At 43.6% G+C, this 19,949-nt stretch overlaps 1 protein-coding gene across 2 annotated transcripts in view; it reads right to left on the bottom strand.

Annotated features, from left to right (window-relative positions):
- Enpp6 (ectonucleotide pyrophosphatase/phosphodiesterase 6) overlaps positions 1 to 19,949 on the bottom strand; it is a 106,018-nt gene that overhangs the window by 15,448 nt on the left and 70,621 nt on the right. For both annotated transcript variants that reach the window (XM_055593610.1, XM_055593611.1), the window contains 4 exons: positions 16,899 to 17,010; positions 5,587 to 5,728; positions 4,849 to 5,028; positions 1,347 to 1,484 (listed from right to left, as the gene is read on the bottom strand). In XM_055593610.1, the coding sequence (XP_055449585.1) occupies positions 1,347 to 1,484; positions 4,849 to 5,028; positions 5,587 to 5,728; positions 16,899 to 17,010 (572 nt within the window). The remainder of the gene's footprint in view (positions 1 to 1,346; positions 1,485 to 4,848; positions 5,029 to 5,586; positions 5,729 to 16,898; positions 17,011 to 19,949) is intronic.

Below are 19,949 nucleotides of genomic sequence, written 5' to 3'. Positions count from 1 at the left end.
ATCTCTGGCTTTGCCCCTCCCCTGCTTAAGCCTATTTCCACTAAATCACCCCATAGCCCATCGTCTACCTCCATCTCATGCTATAACCTCTCAGCTCCTTGGCGCTTGAACTGAACAAAAGAAAGCCAGTGACAGACATGCACAGTCATGCTAACATGTGAGTGGTGGCCCACTATGACTTCATCCTCACAATTCATTTCCTTCCAGACCTTCACCAGAATTGTATAAAGTGAAAGATCTTCCAAAACAACAACAACAAAAGTAAGTCTTTTGAGGACTCTGGCAAGGTTGCGTGTGTGCCCCACAGAAGGCCTTGAGAAACATTTGTTTGTATATTAAAGACCCCAGAAGTGACATGAGTAAAACTGATTGCATTCCCATTATTATTTTGTATTGTTTTTGTGTGTGACAGAGAGAGGAGAAAGAGAGACGGATGCCGCCACATGGCAATGTCATGGATTATAACGTTCTCACTCAGTCTGTGTGAACTCTAAACAAGAAGATAGACTCACACTTTAGTTCTGGGAACTAATGGTGTTAGAAGGAGTCTCTTGGAACCCTTTTTGTCTCTAGATATGTGTTAAAATGTTTTCTAGGTAGCCCAGGCTGGCCTGGAACTTGTATCCTTCTCCCTCTGCTTTAGTCTTCAAGACCCTGTAACTAGCATGGCAGAGGAAGGCACAGCCTAAGAGCCTGACTGGCCTCTGCCTTCAGCTGCCAGTAGTTACAACCAGATCTGCCTTGATTTCAGGTCGTGGTAGCCAGGCGATTCTCTCTGTGAACACAGAGGCGTGAGTCAGTCGTGCTCGAGAACTGAAGTTCGTGCCACAGAGTCTCATGACGTAAGGCCCTGCTTGTTAGATGTCCACTCACTTGCCCAAATTCCTTTTCGTACCGATGAGAAATCTGTTCTTTCTAGTATATCATTTACTAGTCTTGAGTCTCAGACATGACTACTCCGCTCACCTTGCAGATCAATCTAAGTACGACGCCCCTTCGGACTCATGTCTGAAGGGCTGTTCTCTTCTGGAATGGGCTGCACTCTCAGTACAATCAGAGCACAGGAACCGCTCTGCTTTAAGCTATACAGGTGATGTGGGAGCTTGAGTAGTTGAGTTAAAGCCCAGCTATTACAACTCAAGCCATCTGGAGCCGTGAAATCTAAATCTCAACTCTGCATTTGTGCCTAAAGCTCGTGTTCACCTACGCATCTCCTCCAGCCTTTTGATTTTCTAGACAAGGAGGCACTGTAGCAAAGGGCACCTGTGCAAAATGATCTCAATAATTGGGACTTACCCATGGGCTTCGAACAGAATTTGAATGGATGCCGTATATTTTATAATTACCTCTGTTATGAACCACCCTTCATCAGCCACCAAAGTCAAAGGAGAGACAAATTTCCCTTTCTTGTAATAGAACCTGCTGGGTATAGCTTCCTTCTCATACACAGTCATGTGTTCCACTGTGCTGAGTTTGTGATAGATCTGCAAAGAAAACCAAGAGTGAGTGGTCTGAGCACTCATTAAGTAAGTATTAGATCTGTGAGATGGAAGATATATATATATATATATATATATATATATATATATACATACACATACATATGTATATATATAATATAAACATTCTCATATATATAAGCTACATTAAAATGAGATACTTTTTTCCCCTTGAGAAAGGATCTTATTATGTCTCTCTGGCTAGCCTGGAATTTACTGCGTAGACCAGGCTGGCCTTGAACTCACAGAGCTCAGCCTGAGTCTACCCAGTGTTAAGATTAAAGGTATACACTGTCACACCTGGCTATGAGAGACTTTTGTATAGCTCACAAAGGAAGCTGGCTTTATCCAGGAAGGCTAAAGGTCCATATGCTCCCTGAAATAAGAGGTGGAATACATTGTATTCCTTAGGGAATACAATGAAAGTCTCTCATGTGCACCTTGTAGACATATATACAAAATACCCCAGACATCCAGCAAAAGAGACACAGCAAAGAGAGAACAATGGGGGAAATAAAGACATACAGGTGGAGTTCTTGGGCAAGACACTATAAAGTAGTAAAGACAGATGCCTCAGTCACATCAGCTAAGACGCGTAGAAGAGTCTCAACAATCTCAGATTGAGCAAAAATAATGTTAAGTTGTAGGAAACACCACAGAGATTCTTATCTTATGAAACTCTAGTAACCACTCAACCATATGATAAATGGTCACTTTTTAGTGGCTTTTCTGAGTGGGTAGATCTGGGAGGAACTTTCAGGAGACCATGGGTCATCCCAACATTCTGCTTTTATCAAATATGAGGTGTCCAAGGCAACATTATCCTCTACCACTTACACACTTTCTGGCAATATTTTTGTGCATGATCAATGACTAGTGAACACATTACAAAAGCTATTTTTCAAAATTCCATGCACTAAAATTAAGTGGCGGTGTGAACGTGGCCTGGCTGATGTTAAATACTGCCAACATCAGAGAAAAGATATGTGCTCTTTAACTTGACTTTGACAGTATCTCTTACCCATACACGAATCTTAAAAGCTATAGGAATTGTTTTTAACCACATTGCCAATTCTGCGAAGAAGCTCTAAACTCTGCACACGTTTCCAGTATTTAGCAGAAACTTAAATGTTTGCGGCAAAAAAATAAAATAAAATCAAGCTGCTGACACTGGTTCGCTGGCCTTTAGCCAAGCCACGCATGAATTCCTTAATATAAAGGAACGTAAAATTGTGTTTGTCACTCACGTCTTAAAAATAGTCTTTAGGCTGTTCAGTAGAGAGTTACTGATAGCTCCATGAATTAATTTTCCCTGTTTGATTAAAAATGATGTATGCAGAATGCAGAACTATTTTGGATAAGTGAAAAAAGAGTATGCTGACATACACCAGGTCTTGCAGACTGTTGTGCCTGTCATGTGACACAACTGTCACCAAACACAGCCCCCTCATCTGAACCATCACCAACTGCTATTGGCGGCTGCAGTTGCTTGGTATGCACTCCTGTGGGAAGATGCTCTTCCCAGCTCGTGAATGTTGATACCCAAGCATTCTGGAGGTGTCACATGCCCAAGTGCCAAACCGGGGACAAAGATGAGCTTCCTTGCCAGAAAGACAGAGCTGCTTCCCAAGAACCTGACAACATGTAACATATTCTTTCTGTTTTCATATTTAGGGAGCTGGCGGGACACTGTAAACTTCATTTCCTGGCTGTGGAACTCAAGAAAAAAAAGGGGGGGGAGGATATCCCTTGTGAATGGGGAAAGGCTGAAAGCAATGGTACTGTTGACAACAGACCTCAACTAAGGCCAAGCAAAATGGCGATGGGGACCTCCTATGTGTGAGCCAAAGGCTAATGACAACTGTTTATAGGCAACTGCTCTGCTGCCATGAGGATGAAGAAGACAGCAGCCCCCAGACTCCTCCTGGCTTCCTGCCGCTGGGATTGTCCCCTCCCCTAAAGAAAGATCAATGCTTCCTGGAGCATGTCAGCTCCCCTGGGAGTGGACAGAAGCTGCATCCATGCACTGGGAGGGAATGATGCAATGTGAGCACTAAGTTGTCAGCCAAGAGTGTCCACTGTCAGCCCTGTTTACTGCTTTTGCTTTTCTGTTTTGTATTGTTTTTCTGTTTTTGTTTTTTGAGAGTGTGAACACAGGGTACCGAGTTTCTGAAAGGGAGTTTTATTCCTCATGTGCACACTGTAGGAACTTAACCACATCCTCTTGAGAGCTTTCTCGATTGATGGTGATAAATAGCACATACATAGTCTTTTCTGTGATCTCAGCCTGCATCTGTGTATGCCCATGGATTATAGGACAGCTACGGTCTCAAGGCTCTGAAGTCAGAAACTAACAACATCCCCCGACTCCCTGCAAACATGTGGACCACGATGTCTTCTTTAGTCATCTTTGTATCTCCAGCCTCCTGGTGAAAAGGAATCAGAGGTAGATGAGAGCAGCAGCTTCATTCTAAAGAGTCTGCCTCAGGAGTTTGTCCAACAATAGCCCTGAAAATGGCTTGCTTATATATGTCAGGCATTCACAAAGTAAGGAGCATCATTTACCTCATTTAATTCTCATTAAATTTAGTGGAGGTAGAAACCATTATAGAGCAAAACAAATACAGAAAATGAATGCGGTGAGTGGCAGGCTGGGTCACCTGATTCCAAAGTCCATGCTCCTAACCTGTGATGAAAGTTCTGGAATTCTGGTTTCTTTTAACACACACACAGAGCAATATTATAAGAATATGTTTTTTGTTTTAATCCCTGGTGTGGGGATATGGGGCTGCTTCACAGCAACTGACTATGATTTGCCTCATGCTCTAGCAGAGGTGTGGTTTTGCCAGCTGTAGATAGTTTCTGTAACTGTGTGATGTTTGGAATTCTGGGGACTTTTCAGAGGGTGTATAGTTGCTAGGGCCCCAAGGGGTGTTGGTGGGTTGTTGGTTGGTTGCTGTTGGTCACAGTTTGTTAAGGAGTCATGCGCAAAGACGAAACAACAGCAAGAAGAAATTAGATATCTTAACGGCAAAGATCAAACTTGCCCCAAGGAGCTCCATGCCCCTAATCAGCAGGAAGTAGTCTAATGATAATGTCTCCCCATTTCCTGATTACTGACTCTTTCCTTTCCTCTCTATCCTTCTTTCTCTCCTATCTGGTGTTAGGAGATTGAAAGGGAAGAAGAAAAGGGTGGAGAAAGGTGGAAGAAAGAAGAACCCACAAAGTAGCAAACGTCAGCTACATTAACCTGAACGTAGTTCATTATAAAACCTCTTGGAAGAAGGTGAAAGCACAGATTTGGAGCCAATGGGCCCAGTCACCTCCCCTCCTCCATGTTGTGTCTTGCCTCAGTGTGTTTTCCAGGGGCTGGCCACAGGCTGACGACAGGCCCTCGGTCCTTCACTTGCTGCAGGTCATCCAAGCTGATGTACTTGCTCAACTCAATCACTTTATCCATCCAGAAGATGTCAGTCATCCCATGGTCTGAGAAAATGATGACATTTAGGTCATCTTGCAGGCCTCGGTCCTGTGGGGTGGACACAGGCAGTGATCACAGTGATGGAAGAAAGGTCCTTCCTCACACAAATTCCTATAAAGAGGTGTTTTCGGCCAGCTATGGTGCACACACCCTTAATTGTAACACTTGGGAGGCAGAGGCAGGTGGATCTCTCTGAGGCCAGCCTGGTCTACAAAGCAAGTCCAAGACAGTCAAGGTTACACAAAGAAACCCTTTCTTGAAATGCAGCCCCTTAAAAAAAATGGTGTTTTTAAATTATAAATTAAAGAAGAAGGGAGACTGTTGGAGTCGGAACCCACATTTGACCCGTGTCCAGGCTAAGACTTATTAATATTCTGAAGAACCAGGCCAGCTCTCTAGTTAAGCCAGACAATAACATACATCCAGATCAATCCCCACTGGCCATGCATGAACCTGAGTGTTTTGGTGCCTTTGGTGCTATGTGAAGAAGAGAGCCTCACACTGGTAGTAAAGAAGTTGTTGAAGGAAGTATGTAGGGAATGGCAATCAGGAGAGGAAAAGATGACATGAGAAAGTGCCAGATTGGTTGCCCTTGCTTTAGGTCACCTGGATCCACTGGGTCATGTACTTCAGAACAGTGTCCACAGCTCTGAGGGCATCTTTTCGCTGAGGTGATGAGGGGCCGTAGTGGTGGCCTTCCACATCGATGCGCTCATGGTATATGGCTGCTAGATCAGCGCTGCCCCTCCTGGAGGAAAAAGAACGAGACAGCTGTAGTTGAGGGAGACCTCTGTCAGCTTGCTCCCTTATGACCCACTGACCCTCTATGAAGATATGAGAACCCCCAAACTCTATCCAGTGGGCCACCCAAAACCCGTATTTCCACACAGTCAAGGTGAGGGGATAATGAACTCAAGGTTTCTAGTCCTGAGCAGGCAGCTTGGTGACAAGATTCAGAGAATGTAGCTGTTGGTCACTGCTTCTTCTGGTCAGACTGTATTGGTTTACATGTCCACAAAAACTGAGAGATGTAATAAGATCAGATCATAGTCCTTATAACTCCCTTAGCATAGCCTGCTGGAACTGAAAAACTATTGATAGACTTTAAGGGAGTCTTAATAAAATGCAGATTGTGGGTCTCACTGACAAGAATAAAAACAGTGTTGCCACAGCAACTTCATTAGCTATAAATAGATTAAGCCTTAGGATCGGACATCAGAGGACACACCACAGCCATGTGCTCTTTGGGGACCTGTGACAGGCTAGTTCTCATGCAGACACAGAGTAAATCCTAAAAGTAACTTTACTTTTATGAACTTCAAAGCTCTTCCAGGGCCAGCATTGACGGTGAAAATCCAAACCATTTAACCCCCAATGCTAGCCTAAGAATGAGCAGACGCTAGCAATGTAAAGAAGAGTGGTTTGCTTATGGGGAGTAGGAGAATTCCGGGGAATGTTCTCTCCTTCTTCATACGGCACTTTTCACTGTGACCTTCTCTCCCTGAGCTCTGGCTTTGCCCATCCTACCATCAAGCACCCAAAACAGATCGGAATGATGATGATGGCGATGAGGATGATTACGACGACCTCCAGAACTGACAGCAGATGAGCCAATGGAAAAAGAAATGAAAGGCAGTTTTCTCTGCTTCGACCTGTACAAGAGGTAGTATTAATATCCTTGTCAAATTGCTTTATTTCCCTTGAAAATCTCTATTTTAAGCACATCTGATTACAACACACAAATACAGAGACGCATGCACCCATGTTTTTCCTGATATGGTCTTGGCAGCATGAACAGTGGAAGAGTGCAATCTCAGAGGGAGTGGGTCCCTGGGTCTTGCTATCCTGCAGGAGAGAAAGAACCCCATGATGCTCAAAGAGCTCAGTTTCCTTGGTCTGAGTGGCACAGTATCCATCCCTTGTTCAGATGGGTGACAGCCACTGCCTCCTCCAGGAAGCTGCCTTTGCTGTCCTGAGGCTAGGGCAGAGAGGCCTGCTGTGTGCGCCCATGACAACATGCTCACATCTGGACCTTTTAGGGCGTACTTTTCTCCTTCTAAATTTCTCAGGAAGGGTAATTCATTCTCCATTGCATCTCAGCTCAAGCTTAGCATTTGCCACAAAGCAAAATTCTACAGTTGTCAGCTGATTGTTTAATAATAAGTACCCACTAAATGGGCCATTGACCATGGCCATGTGCCATGTACTGTGTTGCAGAATAATAACATAATATTAATATATTATTATTAATAAAGCAATTTAATATACTTTTATATAATACTAAATATATTATATAATTTATAATATAAATACAATTATACTTTATATAATAATATGATATTACTATGTAACATAAATATAATAATTTAATAATATGGTATAATAGAATATTATTATATTTCCCTTTTAATAATATAATTATATATTATTATATACAATAATAAAATAATAATATGATTTATTATTGTTATTCTTTATTATAGGCAGGATTTCATGTATTGTAAGCTGGCTTTGAATCATATAAACAAAAATAACCTTAAACTTTTGATTCTCCTGCCTGCACTTCTCCTAAGTCCTGAAATTTTAGCTATGTACCTGGATTCATATGGTTTTGAGGATCAAACTCCTGGCTACATGCATGCTGGATAAGCACTCTAGCAACTTATCTATATCCCCAGCTATAGAATTCAAGAGAGTTTTAAACAGTTACCAGTATCACAAGATGGAGCCAGGCTGTAAGCCCAGGTCTCAGAACATGACCACAGCTAAGAGTCCACTGTACAGTCCACAGCAAAGGGGAACCATCCCACCCAGCCTTAGTGAACTCTGGAATCCTCGTTCTGTTATATGACTCGTACTAACTCCCAGACGCTGGCTGTGAGCAGGGGCAAAGGTAACACTAAGAGACATCATCCTTGTCACCTAGATGCTCTATGTCTATTGGCTGACTCTGTTTCCAGGTCTGGAGCCATGGGGACAGGAGTCCTCACAGAAAAGCATTCACAGATTTGCATGTGAAGAAGCAGGCTTCAGGGGGTTCTAGGAGTTCCTCACTCCCTGGCAGATCTGAGAAACCTTTGAAACTTGGACATGTAATCTGGGCCTTTGAATGTCCATCCACATCTCCTCCATCTTCTAAACTAGGGAAGAGATTCCAGAGTTGACTCTGACCGGCACACTCCTCCTTTGCGGTCACGTTCCCTTCAGTGATGCCGTTGAGTTCTACTGAGCACTCGGGGTGTGTACATTATTAACAGCCCCAAGAAAACACTGGTTTTATGAGAAGTGAAATTGTTAGTCAAATGTTCTTTTCTCTTTTTAGAACAAAACAAACTGACCCTTCATTAATAAGCCCCATTACCACCTTCCCCCACAGTATGGACTGGGTTATGTTAGGATTTGGATTTTTCTCACAAATGGCATTATCATTACTCCCACTCCCTAATGCGCGAATGACTAATTCCAACTGCCTCTGCATCTATACACGGTTGGGTACAAAAGGTCCCTCTAGGGCCCCACAAGTGTGTAGGTGCTGGAGAGAGGTTAGTACTAGGTAATTTGAGTTTCGTCCATAGGCAGAAACTCGCTTCATGGTCTGTGAGCTGGTAGGGCTCTGGCTCCTTCCTTCATCACCGCATCTGAGCACAACGAAAGCTCCCATAAAACCTGTCCTAGTGATAAGCCTTCACATTTATCTGCTTTACGTACTGGTATCTTAGGCGTTCCAGATGTGCCGGTTCACGAGCTAGATCATCTGTTTAGGTGTCCACACTTCTAGCAGGGGCCCTCCATATGGTGGGGAAAAAAAATCCCACCTAATTCATCGGTGACTCACCGGGATGAGGTTTACTGCGGCATCGGAGTTTAATGAAATACACCCAGGCCCCTTCCTTTTAATACCCATTGCATTGCAATGTATTTGTGGTGCGCTCGAGGTGCAGGCTGGTTTCTCCCGGGCTGTTTATCACATCTGAAAATCTCTCTGTGGTCAGAGATCTGGAAAGTGTCATGATCCACCTGATGGCATTGTTTCAGGAAGCTGTCAGCCTTAGATGCCGGGAACGCTTGATTTGGGATGCTTGGGTTACAGGGAATACACATGTGAGAGGTTTCTGTGTTAAGATTTCATTGATTCATTAGGGACTGAAGTCTCCCGGGGCTGACAGCTCTTGCCTGTTTGGAGTTTAGCAGATAAATTTTTGGTAGCCAGCTGTTTCCGATGTGGATCTGGTCTCTATCACAGGTCAGCTCGTTTGTAATGGGCTTGGGTGAGGCAGGTTGGGTGGAACAGGCTTGAGTGACTGCTATTGGCCATTTACAGGTTTGAGGTCCAGGAACCATACCAGAAAGACATGTGGCTATTAAACCCAGTTCCCAGAAAGCTGCAGGGGGCCTCCAACCCCAGGGTTTCGGGGACACCCAAGTCTTCTATCACCTTATAATTCTGTCTAGGTTGCTTTGCAATATAAAAAGTTCATAATGTCATATCCATTTTTCTTACTGAACTAAGTTGGGAAGAGAGACCTGGGCAGAGGGAAATGGAAGCAATTTAAAGGCATGTTTAGTTATTGGTTGTTAAGAAAGATGACTTAACATTTAGAAAGGAGGCCCCTGAAACGACAGTGCGTTCCTTCTGTCTCGTATTGGAGCACTAACACACGGGATTAAAAGTCACCAGATTTCATTCATGGCTAGCATTCAGATTCTGTACACTTAGCTGTTAGCTAGCAGGAAACCCATAAAATCAAATTTAAATTTTCTGATGGGGAAAACAACCTTAAACTTATGGTTTGATTATTGTAGATGTTATTGCTCTTTCTACTCATATCAATATCCATATCTCATCATTCATTCCCCAGCATCTTTTGTTTTTGCTTATGCGTTTCTCATATTCTCCTAACCATTTTGTTACTCTCACTTCATGAGTGGTAAACTGACTTAAATCTTGGCATAATTCTCATGAATGATGGAGTGAGTACATGGCAGTTTTAATCATGAAGAATACCGTGAACACAAATATGGCTTCTCTTTTCACCTCAGTTTCCCTATCCGGGAAACCTACCTGTGGTGATTGGAATGAGAAATGTCCCCTGTAGTCTCATGCATCTGAACTCTTGGCCCCCAGCTGATAGTGATGATGAGGGAGGTTTAGGTGGTATGTCCTTGCTGGAGGAAGTGTGTTACCAGAGATGGGTTTTAAGAGTAAAACTGCTTCCCTGTTTTCAGTTCACTCTCTCTGATTCGTGGTAGTGGTTGAAATATGCGCTCTCCCCTCTTGGCTCTCAGCTCTCTACTCTGACCACCATGCTTGCTGCCTGCTGCCATGCTGTGTCTGCCATTATGGACTCTAATTGCATGTAAGCACAAGCTAAATAAACTCTTTCTTCTATAAGTCGGTAATAAATACACTGCCATTTGGGTCTTTAATGAGCTGCTGGCATAGTGCTGGACACATAGCAGAAAAGAAGAGAGGAAAGGAGGGAGGGAGGGAGAGAGGGAGGAAGGAAGGAAGAAAAGGGAAAGAAATGTTTTCTTCCGGTTGTACTTCATCATTTTGCCTGAGTGTGCAGGTTTAGCCCGGAGGACAATTTAATTCTTACTGAGCAAGAGCAAGCTTCCCCGCTCCTCTTAGTTCATCCATAGAGAGGAGGGACCCAGCCAAGGAATTCTCTTGTCATCCATCTTGTCATTTACTAGCTTCAACAGTGACTGGGGTTATGAGATTCAAGGTGGCCAAAGGAACTCCTTTGGAGCTGTACCCAACAGTTCAGAATTCAACAAAAGTCATTAGCTTGTGTCCACGGCTGCTGCTGTCCAGTGGTTTCTTTCTTTGCTTTTTCTATGTTCTTTGTGTGCTGTTGTTATTTTCCACTCTGAGGTCTGTTCTGGACCTCAGTCATGACGAATGGCAGGTATTTAGCACTAAGCTACTGTCCCAGCCCTTGCTTTTTTATTTTGGGACAGGCTAAGTTTTCCAGACTGACCTTGCACTCACTCTGCGGTCCAGATGGGACCTGAGCCTGTGAACCTTGTGTCTCGGCATAGTTGGGATGATGATCTTGTACTACCAGGCCTGGACTTTAGAGCCTCCTTGACCAGGTTGCGTGTAAAATCCACGTGGTATCATGTTGTAAGTAGTTACTTGTTCCCTTCCATGCAGCCAGGGGCTCACTAGTCATCTCCTGATCCCTCTTCTCTGGCTCCACAAATGGTTCTTTACTTAGTCTTTAGCACCAGATACTTTTGTTCTTCTCACTGAACCACGAACCTCTTGAAAACAGAATTTCCAAGAAGACAAATCAAGTGACATGGACTGTGAACCACTTTGTGTTTTGGGAAGGGGGGAGGTGCAGGAGCACTTCCCGCTGGATCCTTATGTGTGATGAGAGGTCTCAGAAAGCACCAATGGGGCTGGCTGCTGCTGGATACAGAGAGCTGCATTCCAGAGAGACAGAGAGAGACAGAGAAACACATGCACAGAGGTGGGGGCGGCATGGACATTTGAGACCTCAAAGCCCAATCCTAGTAACACACCTCTACCAACAAGGTCACACCTAATCTTTCCCCCAAACAGTTCAACCAGCCGGGTCCAAACATTCAAATATATGATCTGATGAGGTCATTCTCATTCAAAGCACCACACTCCTCCAACTTGCCAGAGCCCCGGCCCCAGGATGACCGCAGAGAGGATGAATCTCAACCTCCTCTGCCTGTCTGGTTCTTCCTTCAAAGTATCTCAGAGATGAGATGTGAGTGTGGACAGGGTTGTAGGATTAAGGGGCCATTTTTCAGTCACTTCACACCTAGGGGAAGCCCTGAATGCCTAACCTACCTAAGCCTTGACCAAAAGAGCCTGAGTGCTGACTCTCTACCCTAACAGCTTGTGAGGTCAAGAGAAGGTAATTAACCTTCTAGAGTCAGTGATGATCTTGTGAGATGGTGTCACAATTAAATTTTGTCAACTTGACACAGACCTAGACATATCCATGAAGAGGGAATCTGAGTTGAAAAAAATCACATTGGCCTATGCTCATGTCTGTGAGCCATTTTCTTGTTCACTGATTGATGTAGGAAGGCCCCACCCACTATGGGCAACACCGGTGAATGCGCCTGCACTACACAAGAAAGGCCGCCGAGCAAGCCAAGAAAACAAGCCAGTGAGCAATATTCCTCTTTCTCTGGGTGATGGATGATAACTGTAGACTAAAGCAAATGCGGTCCTCCTCAAGTGGCTTTTGGCCGTGGCATTTATTATAGCAACAGAAAATCAAACCAGGACAGATGGGAAGATGGGAAGAGCACCTATATAACAGAAATTGTGGTTCATTTACACAATGGAATACTACTCAACAATTAAAAACAAGAAAATCATGAAATTTGCAGGCAAATGGTGGGACTTAGAAAAGATTGTCCTGAGTGAGGTAACCCAGAAGCAGAAAGACACATATGGTATATACACACTTATAAGTGGATACTAGACATAAAATATAGGATAAACATACTAAAATCTGTACACCTAAAGAAGCTAAACAAGAAGGAGGACTCTGGGTAAGAGGCTCAATCCTCATTCAGAAAGGTAAAGAGGATGGACATCCAAAGAGGGAAAAAACAGGAAACAGGACAGGAGCCTACCACAGAGGACCTCTGAAAGACTATATACCCTGCAGAGTATCAAAGCAGATGTTGAGACTCATAGCCAAACTTTGGGCAGAGTACAGGTAATCCTATGAAAGAAGGGGGAGATAGGAAGACCTGGAGGGGACAGGAGCTCCACAAGGAGAGCAACAGAACCAAAAAATCTGGACACATGGGTGTTTTCTGAGATTGATACTCCAACCATGGACCATTCATGGAGATAACCTAGAACCCTTGAACAGATGTAACCCATGGCAGCTCAGTGTCCAAGTGGGTTCCCTAGTAGTGGGAACAGGGACTGTCTCTGACATAAACTGATTGGCCTACTCTTTTATCACCTCTTCCTCAAGGGGATGCATCCTTGCCGGGCTACAGAGGAAGACAATGCAGTCAGTCCTGATGAGACCTAATAGACTAGGATCAGATGGAAGGGGAGCAGGGACCTCCCCTATTAGTGGACTGGGGAAGGGGTATGGGTGGAGAAGAGGGAGGGAGGGTGAGATTGGGAGGAGAAAATGGAGGGAGCTACAGGTGGGATACAAAGGGAATAAACTGTAATTAATAAAAATAAAATATTATAATAATAAACAATAGAAATAGGTTAATGTAAATAAAGCCCTTTGCCCCAGTGCTATGAAAATTAACAATGTAAACTTTCACCTCTGTCTTTCTTCTGTGCAAATATATATTCAAAGGTAGCATCTTGCAGGGCTATGACAGTGCAAAGCAATGCCCAGATCAAACACAGGTGCTGGCTTATCTCTTCCTGCCCAGACATGTGAAGCCTGTTCTTGATCAGCTTGGACTCCTGCTGAAATGTCCCTGGGTAAGGCTGCATGGTCAAGGTCAAAACAACCTCTCGTAAGTTCTGTCATATCTATCCCATGTCCCATTATCTCTGACAGGTGGTCAAGCTCTGTGAATAATACAAAATTAGAGCAGTGTGTGTGTTTGAACACTGATGTGAGGAATTTTCCAGACGTTCTTCAAGTTATAATTAGGAATTTGAGATAGGGCTAAACCAAAAGACCTCTATTGTCTAGACTTGCTGCACCAGGCAGGGCTGTCTGATGGGAAGCTAAATCACCCCGCAGCTTTGCCTAAACACACCTGCCACACGAATTAGAGTCCATTCCACCATATGCGCAAACTCATGCACAAGCTCTTCGTGCAGAGTGATATCGTGATTGCTCGAGAGTGTTCTAATCTGGCTAACACTGTCCACCACTTCGTTCCTGAAGACAACAGGTTTGATTTTGTTTGACTAAAAGTACTGACTCACAAGCATTAGCCCTTAGTCTGCTCTGTGAGAAGGAAGTGAAAGAAGGTTGAAGAGAGAACCTCTTTTTTTCCTGAAGGGCCAGGGTCATCCCACTGCCTTCCTCAGGCAGAACCATCTGGTCATGCTTTCTCATTCCAAATACTACTCTGCTTAGAGATGGTGAGCAGGCGTTGGCCTCTCCATTCTTCTTTGTCATTCCAGAAGGAGAAAGGCCCGGGATCATGTTAGAAATTATCTTTCTACCTACTATGTAAACAGGCTGTTTCTAGCTGTGCTGTTAACTTTGGCCTTATAAAGACCCCCTAAGACAGTTGCATTAGCCTTGCCCAGTCTTGCCCAGGTCTACACAGTCTAAATCCAGAGGCACGATCTAGGCTGCGGCCTACGTGAATGGCAGTGCGTGGAGTTGGAGGCCATACCCCTAGACTTCCTGCCACACAAACTGTATGAGCTGGGCAATGGGCGGCACCAGACCACACCATGTAAAAACCTAGCCTGAGACCAAGTCCATGGACTTGCAGTTCTTTGCTGCCTTTTCTTTCTAGAGAAGCCCAATCCCTTTATCAAGTAGTGAGCACACGTGCATACACACACACACACACACACACACACACACACACACACACACACAATACTACCAGGACTGTAGCAATAATCAAAAACAAATCCCCTCTGTTTCCAAGATAGAGATGCATCTCCCCAGAGTCCTATTGCTTTGTCATGTTACATGATAAAGAAAAACAAAACAAACAAACAAACAAAACCCACAAAGACAATACATGTCTAAAGGAAACAGAGCCTGATTTGTATTCCCCTAGCATTTTGGTGTTATGAAAATAAGGATGTCTGCCTAAACTGACCAGCACTGGCATGGAGCCCACATGGTACTCTCTGCTATTTTACCTGTGACCACCCGGGTACAGAGAGAGTCCATTCAGTCCCAAACACGTGATAAATTCGAGACATGTACACACACCGATAAGAAGGGTGCTGGGCTACTTGGAGGTATCTGTGTGACAATTACAATGCAAACTCTCACGTGTCTCTTGGCAGTAGGGCACAGTGATGGATAGCGTCGGGGGTACCCTGGAAACCACACTGAGAAAGCATAAAGCAGCTCTAAAGTTCCAGCCCCATTCGTCTGCCATGCAAAGTCTGCTTTGCATTAGCCAACAGCAACACAACACACCAGCTCTGCATGCGCGTGGCTTCCTAGACTTGTGTGCAAGGGGAGAAAAAGGCAGATGAGGTAGCAGACAGCATTATAGGACAAACACGATATATAAACCCCGTGATGAACATTCGATTAGAAGTTAACTTCCCTCAGACTCTGCCCCTTCTAAATACCACCAGAAACAAATTACATGAATGAGTTTGTTTCTTCCTGGCGTTTAATATTTTGAAGTCATTTTCTTTTTAGCACGCCAATCATGCTAAAACATTTTGTGACCTAACGACGACTCCTCTTTATAAGTTTCACACAGGTAGCGTGGTCTAAAAATCAGCATGAAAATGGGGTCCTGTTTTCTCCTTTGAAGAAAACAACACTCATTTTGAAGGCTGGGGCAGGAAAGGAAGATGCATGGCTTCTGTCATAGTCACCTCTTCACAAAGGCAACCTTAGACCATGAGGAAGACCTAACCGCAAAACAAATCCTTGGATTACTTAGAGATAATCTCACCCCACTGGTCACCCAAGGCAAGCTTAGAGCTCAAGACATAGTTGGTAACCTGTGTGAGAGGCAGTCGTAATCATAGCCAGTGACTGTGGTCTGTGCCAGTGGGTCATGCACTAGGTTTAGGAAGGCTGGTTCTCACTGCCTCACTGTGCTCTTTCTTTAGGAAGGATGAAGGACCTGCCTGGAGCTATGCGCTGCTTCTGTCTTCTGCTTTGACTCTACCTAGGAAACCCATTCAGCAACCAAGATGACCTCAAGTCCAGCTCTAGAAATGACAGCCCCCAACATGCTCAGACTCCTCATTGCTGATTTCTAAAGCATGCCCCCAGCTGCCCCTCCCACCCCCCGAATCATGATGATCCAAGTGCTTCCAGTTAACTTGAAGCTTTACGTAATCAGTGACCCCCTCCCCCCAGCCCCCAGCCCTGAGACTATTCAGAAGACAGGAAGTAAGCTTTGCATGTTTCTCACTTCCACGTGCAAGGAAAAAAAAACAAAAACAAAAACAGAAACTTTTCCTTGTTCTAATATGCTCATGTAGTTTGTACATTTCAGACAAGAGTGTTGAAAGGCAGTTTTCCAAAGCTCATCTGGTCACAGATCCCTCCTTTACACAAATACTCATTGATGTCTCTGAGGTGTAGCTATTCAGTAAATCATTACTATGAAAATGCTGATACATACATGGTTTCTCCATTGTCTAAAAAGGTAAAAAGGAGATCTTCAAACCCTGGGCATTTTCTCGCATCCCATTCACCATTTCCAAACAGTGGCATTGCTCACAGTTGCAACCCACTAGTACCCCACATAATAATCGCTACATGAAACTCTCTGAGACCTTGTTTCACCTAGGTCCAGCGCTATTAAACTGCTTTGGGACTTGCTATTCATCCAAGAAACAAGGAAGAGGAGGAATGGAGAGCTGGCCCAGCAGATAATAATAATCACTGCGGCTGGGAGGCAGTGATAACACACATCTTTAATCTCACCCAGCACTCGGGAGGCAGGAGGATGTCTGTGTTCAAGGCCAGCCTCCTGTACAGAGTGAGTTCCAGGAAAGCCAGGGCTACACAGAGAAACCCTGTCTTGAAAAAAACAAAACATAAAAGAGTGCATGTTGCTTGTTACTGCCCTTTCACAGGAACAAAGTTTGGTCCCCAAACCCATGTGAGGTGACTCACAGCTAACTGAAACCCCAGTTACATGGGACCTCTCTCTTGTCCTCTTTAGACACCGACATCTACAGTACACACACACACACACACACACACACACACACACACACACACACAATGTTATGGTTAAAAATTTGGGACACTTACTTTAATGAGTCAAGAGCGTCGCTGACTGCATTTGCAAAATTGATATCTGTTGGAACATTTTTGTATTCCAGGCAGTAAGTTGGTCTCACACCAAGAATCTCAACTTCACAGCCTAATGAGGAAAAAGTTGGAAAATAGTTAATGTCTTCAGCACTAAAGTAGGGCTATGAGCCTATTCCATAGAACAAATGTCAGTCAAAATATTTTTGTACCTTTTCATAAACTTATTCCAAGTAAGCAGCATTATAATTTTGCTTCACCAGAGTAATATCTTAAATGCCATTTCAATCTAATACTGGAGTCCCATGACAGAAATTGTCCCAAATTGGACAATAGAAACAAAATAAATATTAATTAGTGTACCAAAATATCTCAATTAAGTTTTGTCTAGATTGTCTATAACTACCATCTTCTAATATCCCCCTGCCTATTCAAGACATGGGTTGGGTAGTATCTTATAGGCATTATTGTAAATTAAATATTTTTATTTAATTAAAATAAAAATATAAAGCAGAATTATAAAATAAATATGTCACTATCATATGATAAAGACTAACTGGACATTAGCATTCTAACAGCAATCCAATTTCACTGAGTTAAAGCAAAGGTTTTGAGCTGGCAAAATGCAACACAAAAGTTAAAAGCTGGGTGTGAATCTGCTCAAGTTTTCACCCCAAACTCTTAGATAAGCAGAAGTCGTTGTCCTGAGGAGGGGACACTTAATCAGAACACAGAGCGGCAGAGGGGTGAGTCAGTCTCAGCTTACATCTGTTGAGCAAATATTTATTGGCATTTACTGTGAAGTGGAGGCCCTGTTCAGGCAGAGGAAACATAAATGAATCAGCCAGAGTCCCCTTCTCAGAGCAGTTCAGAGTCTATCTACGCATATGGGAAAGAGGGGAGTGTGTGCTGTGTGAATTCCTGTGTGAGATGCCCACTTCCTGGGTGGCATAGGAGCTCAGTGAGGAGCATTATTTATCCTCCTGAAAGTCTTCCTTGCATTTCTGTCCCTCACTCAGATGTTGGAGACACAGCCAAGGCTGTGAGGAATGGAGGTTGGGTTTGGGTTTGGGTTAGGGCATGGTATCAAGGCAAAGAAAGCAATGTGAACCAAAGTTCAGAGACCTTTTAAATAAGTATAACCGTGAAATTCCAAACTGGGGGGAATCAGGAGCCCAGGGAAAATAACTTCCAAGTGAAAGTGAGTCAAGATGGGAGACATAGAATGTCGGGGAGGAAGGCGTCTGACAGGAGGCAGGTTGGCAGGCACGATTAAATACATCTGCCAGGCAGTTCCAGTTGATGCAGAAGATAGCAGAGCAACCCCCAGGAAGGCCTCCTTCATTAGCATAAAAGATACGGATGTGCAAAGAGGGTGTTACATTAATAACTACCAAATCACTACAAGAAGAAAAATCAAGTGTCAATTTTTAAGTGCATAAAAGTAAGAAGGGGGGGGGTGGATTCAAGAGGCAATAATGTCATAAACTGGACAAAACCAAGCATTTTAGTTTTAAAACAAACATGAAAAGCCAGAAGGAGCCATGACTCTACACAGAGTCATGTGTATAGATTATTGCTTATATGCCATGCACACACACACACACACACACACACACACACACACACACACAAAGGAGTCTTGGTGGTGTAAGTACAAGACTTTGACCTTAAAGGAAATTAGTTCAAGATACAAAGTCTGCCATGATGGTTCCAATCTGTAATCCTAGGGCTTAGAAGGCTGAAACAGGAGGACCAGGGGTTAAATCCAGTCTCGTCTACTGGCCCTACAGTGCTGTGGCTAGCCTCGCTGACGTGAGGTTCTGTGTCAAAGATTTAAAGAAACAAACTGATGGAATGAATACATAAAGATATATGGAGAATTTGGGTGTTAGTATCAATGGGATGAATTCAATAGATTTGAATTTTCTATCTGATGAGCATAGGATTTTTAAACACGACTGTTATTCAAACTGAGCATATTCTGGTCCATAAATAAAATCCCAATAATTTCCCCAAAGCAGAAACGTTTCAAGCACAGCGCATACAATCTGACCACAGGTAATAACATTAGGAATTTAATCATAACAGTCAACTAAAAATAAACCTAACCGCTTACGAATTTGAAAGAAAACTGTTATGTAAATTGAAGCACAGAGGAACTAAAAACTCTATTGACAGGCTAGTTATTAACAACAGTGAAAATCCTACAACAGTGAAACAACCTCAAGGGACACATTTTTACTTACGCTAGGAGAAAAATCAAGAATGTTCCCCTCGCTGCTGTAACTTATTGCTCTCAACATGCTTTTCATCAAATAAAAAAAATAGAAGTAAATAAACTAAAATATTAGGAGGTCTGCCCAGGAGTTTCCGTATGACAGTCTTTAAAAACTATTTTCAGGGCTGAGAGATGGATCCTCGGGTAAAGTACCGGCCACACAAGAGTGAAAACCTGTGTTCACACACCCTAGCACCCACATAACTGCCAGATTGGCACGGCAGCCTGCCTTTAATTCCGGTAGCCAGAAGGTGGAGACCAGGGGGCCCATGGATCAAGCTGGCTAGCTTGACTAACTACATTGGAGAGCTTGTGGTTCAACTGAGAGACCCTGCCTCAAAGAATAAGGTAGAGAGCAAAGGAGGAAGACTCCTGAGGTTGGTCTCCCACTTCCTGTTACGCATGTGCAAACGTGTGTACACCATACACACATGCACATCACACACGTGTAAAGCAACTTGTAAAAGCAATTTTGCTCCGCAGCAGACTCCAGTAGCAGGCACATTCACACGAGAGACACGAGTGTCACCAGATTGCGAGCAAATGCAGACTAACACTTATTTCTGTCCTGTTTGAGTGTTTTAGAAGTTGATTAGCAATCCACAAGTTTACATTGCTGTCTGCTATGGGTCATGAGCTGTCTTATAACAATGTTATAGCACCCTCTTACCCACGGAGGATACCAGACCTCCGTGGGTACTAGGAACCACAGAGAGCATAGCAACCCTTGTGTAAATCCATGAGCCATATAGTTAACAATGGGCCACATA

This window comes from Psammomys obesus, unplaced genomic scaffold, assembly GCF_907164565.1.
Source record: "Psammomys obesus unplaced genomic scaffold, mPsaObe1.curated_primary_1811, whole genome shotgun sequence".
NCBI classification, from domain to species: Eukaryota; Metazoa; Chordata; class Mammalia; order Rodentia; family Muridae; genus Psammomys; species Psammomys obesus.
The sequence above is the reverse complement of the archived record's forward strand: the minus strand, read 5'-3'. Positions and strand labels throughout refer to the sequence as shown.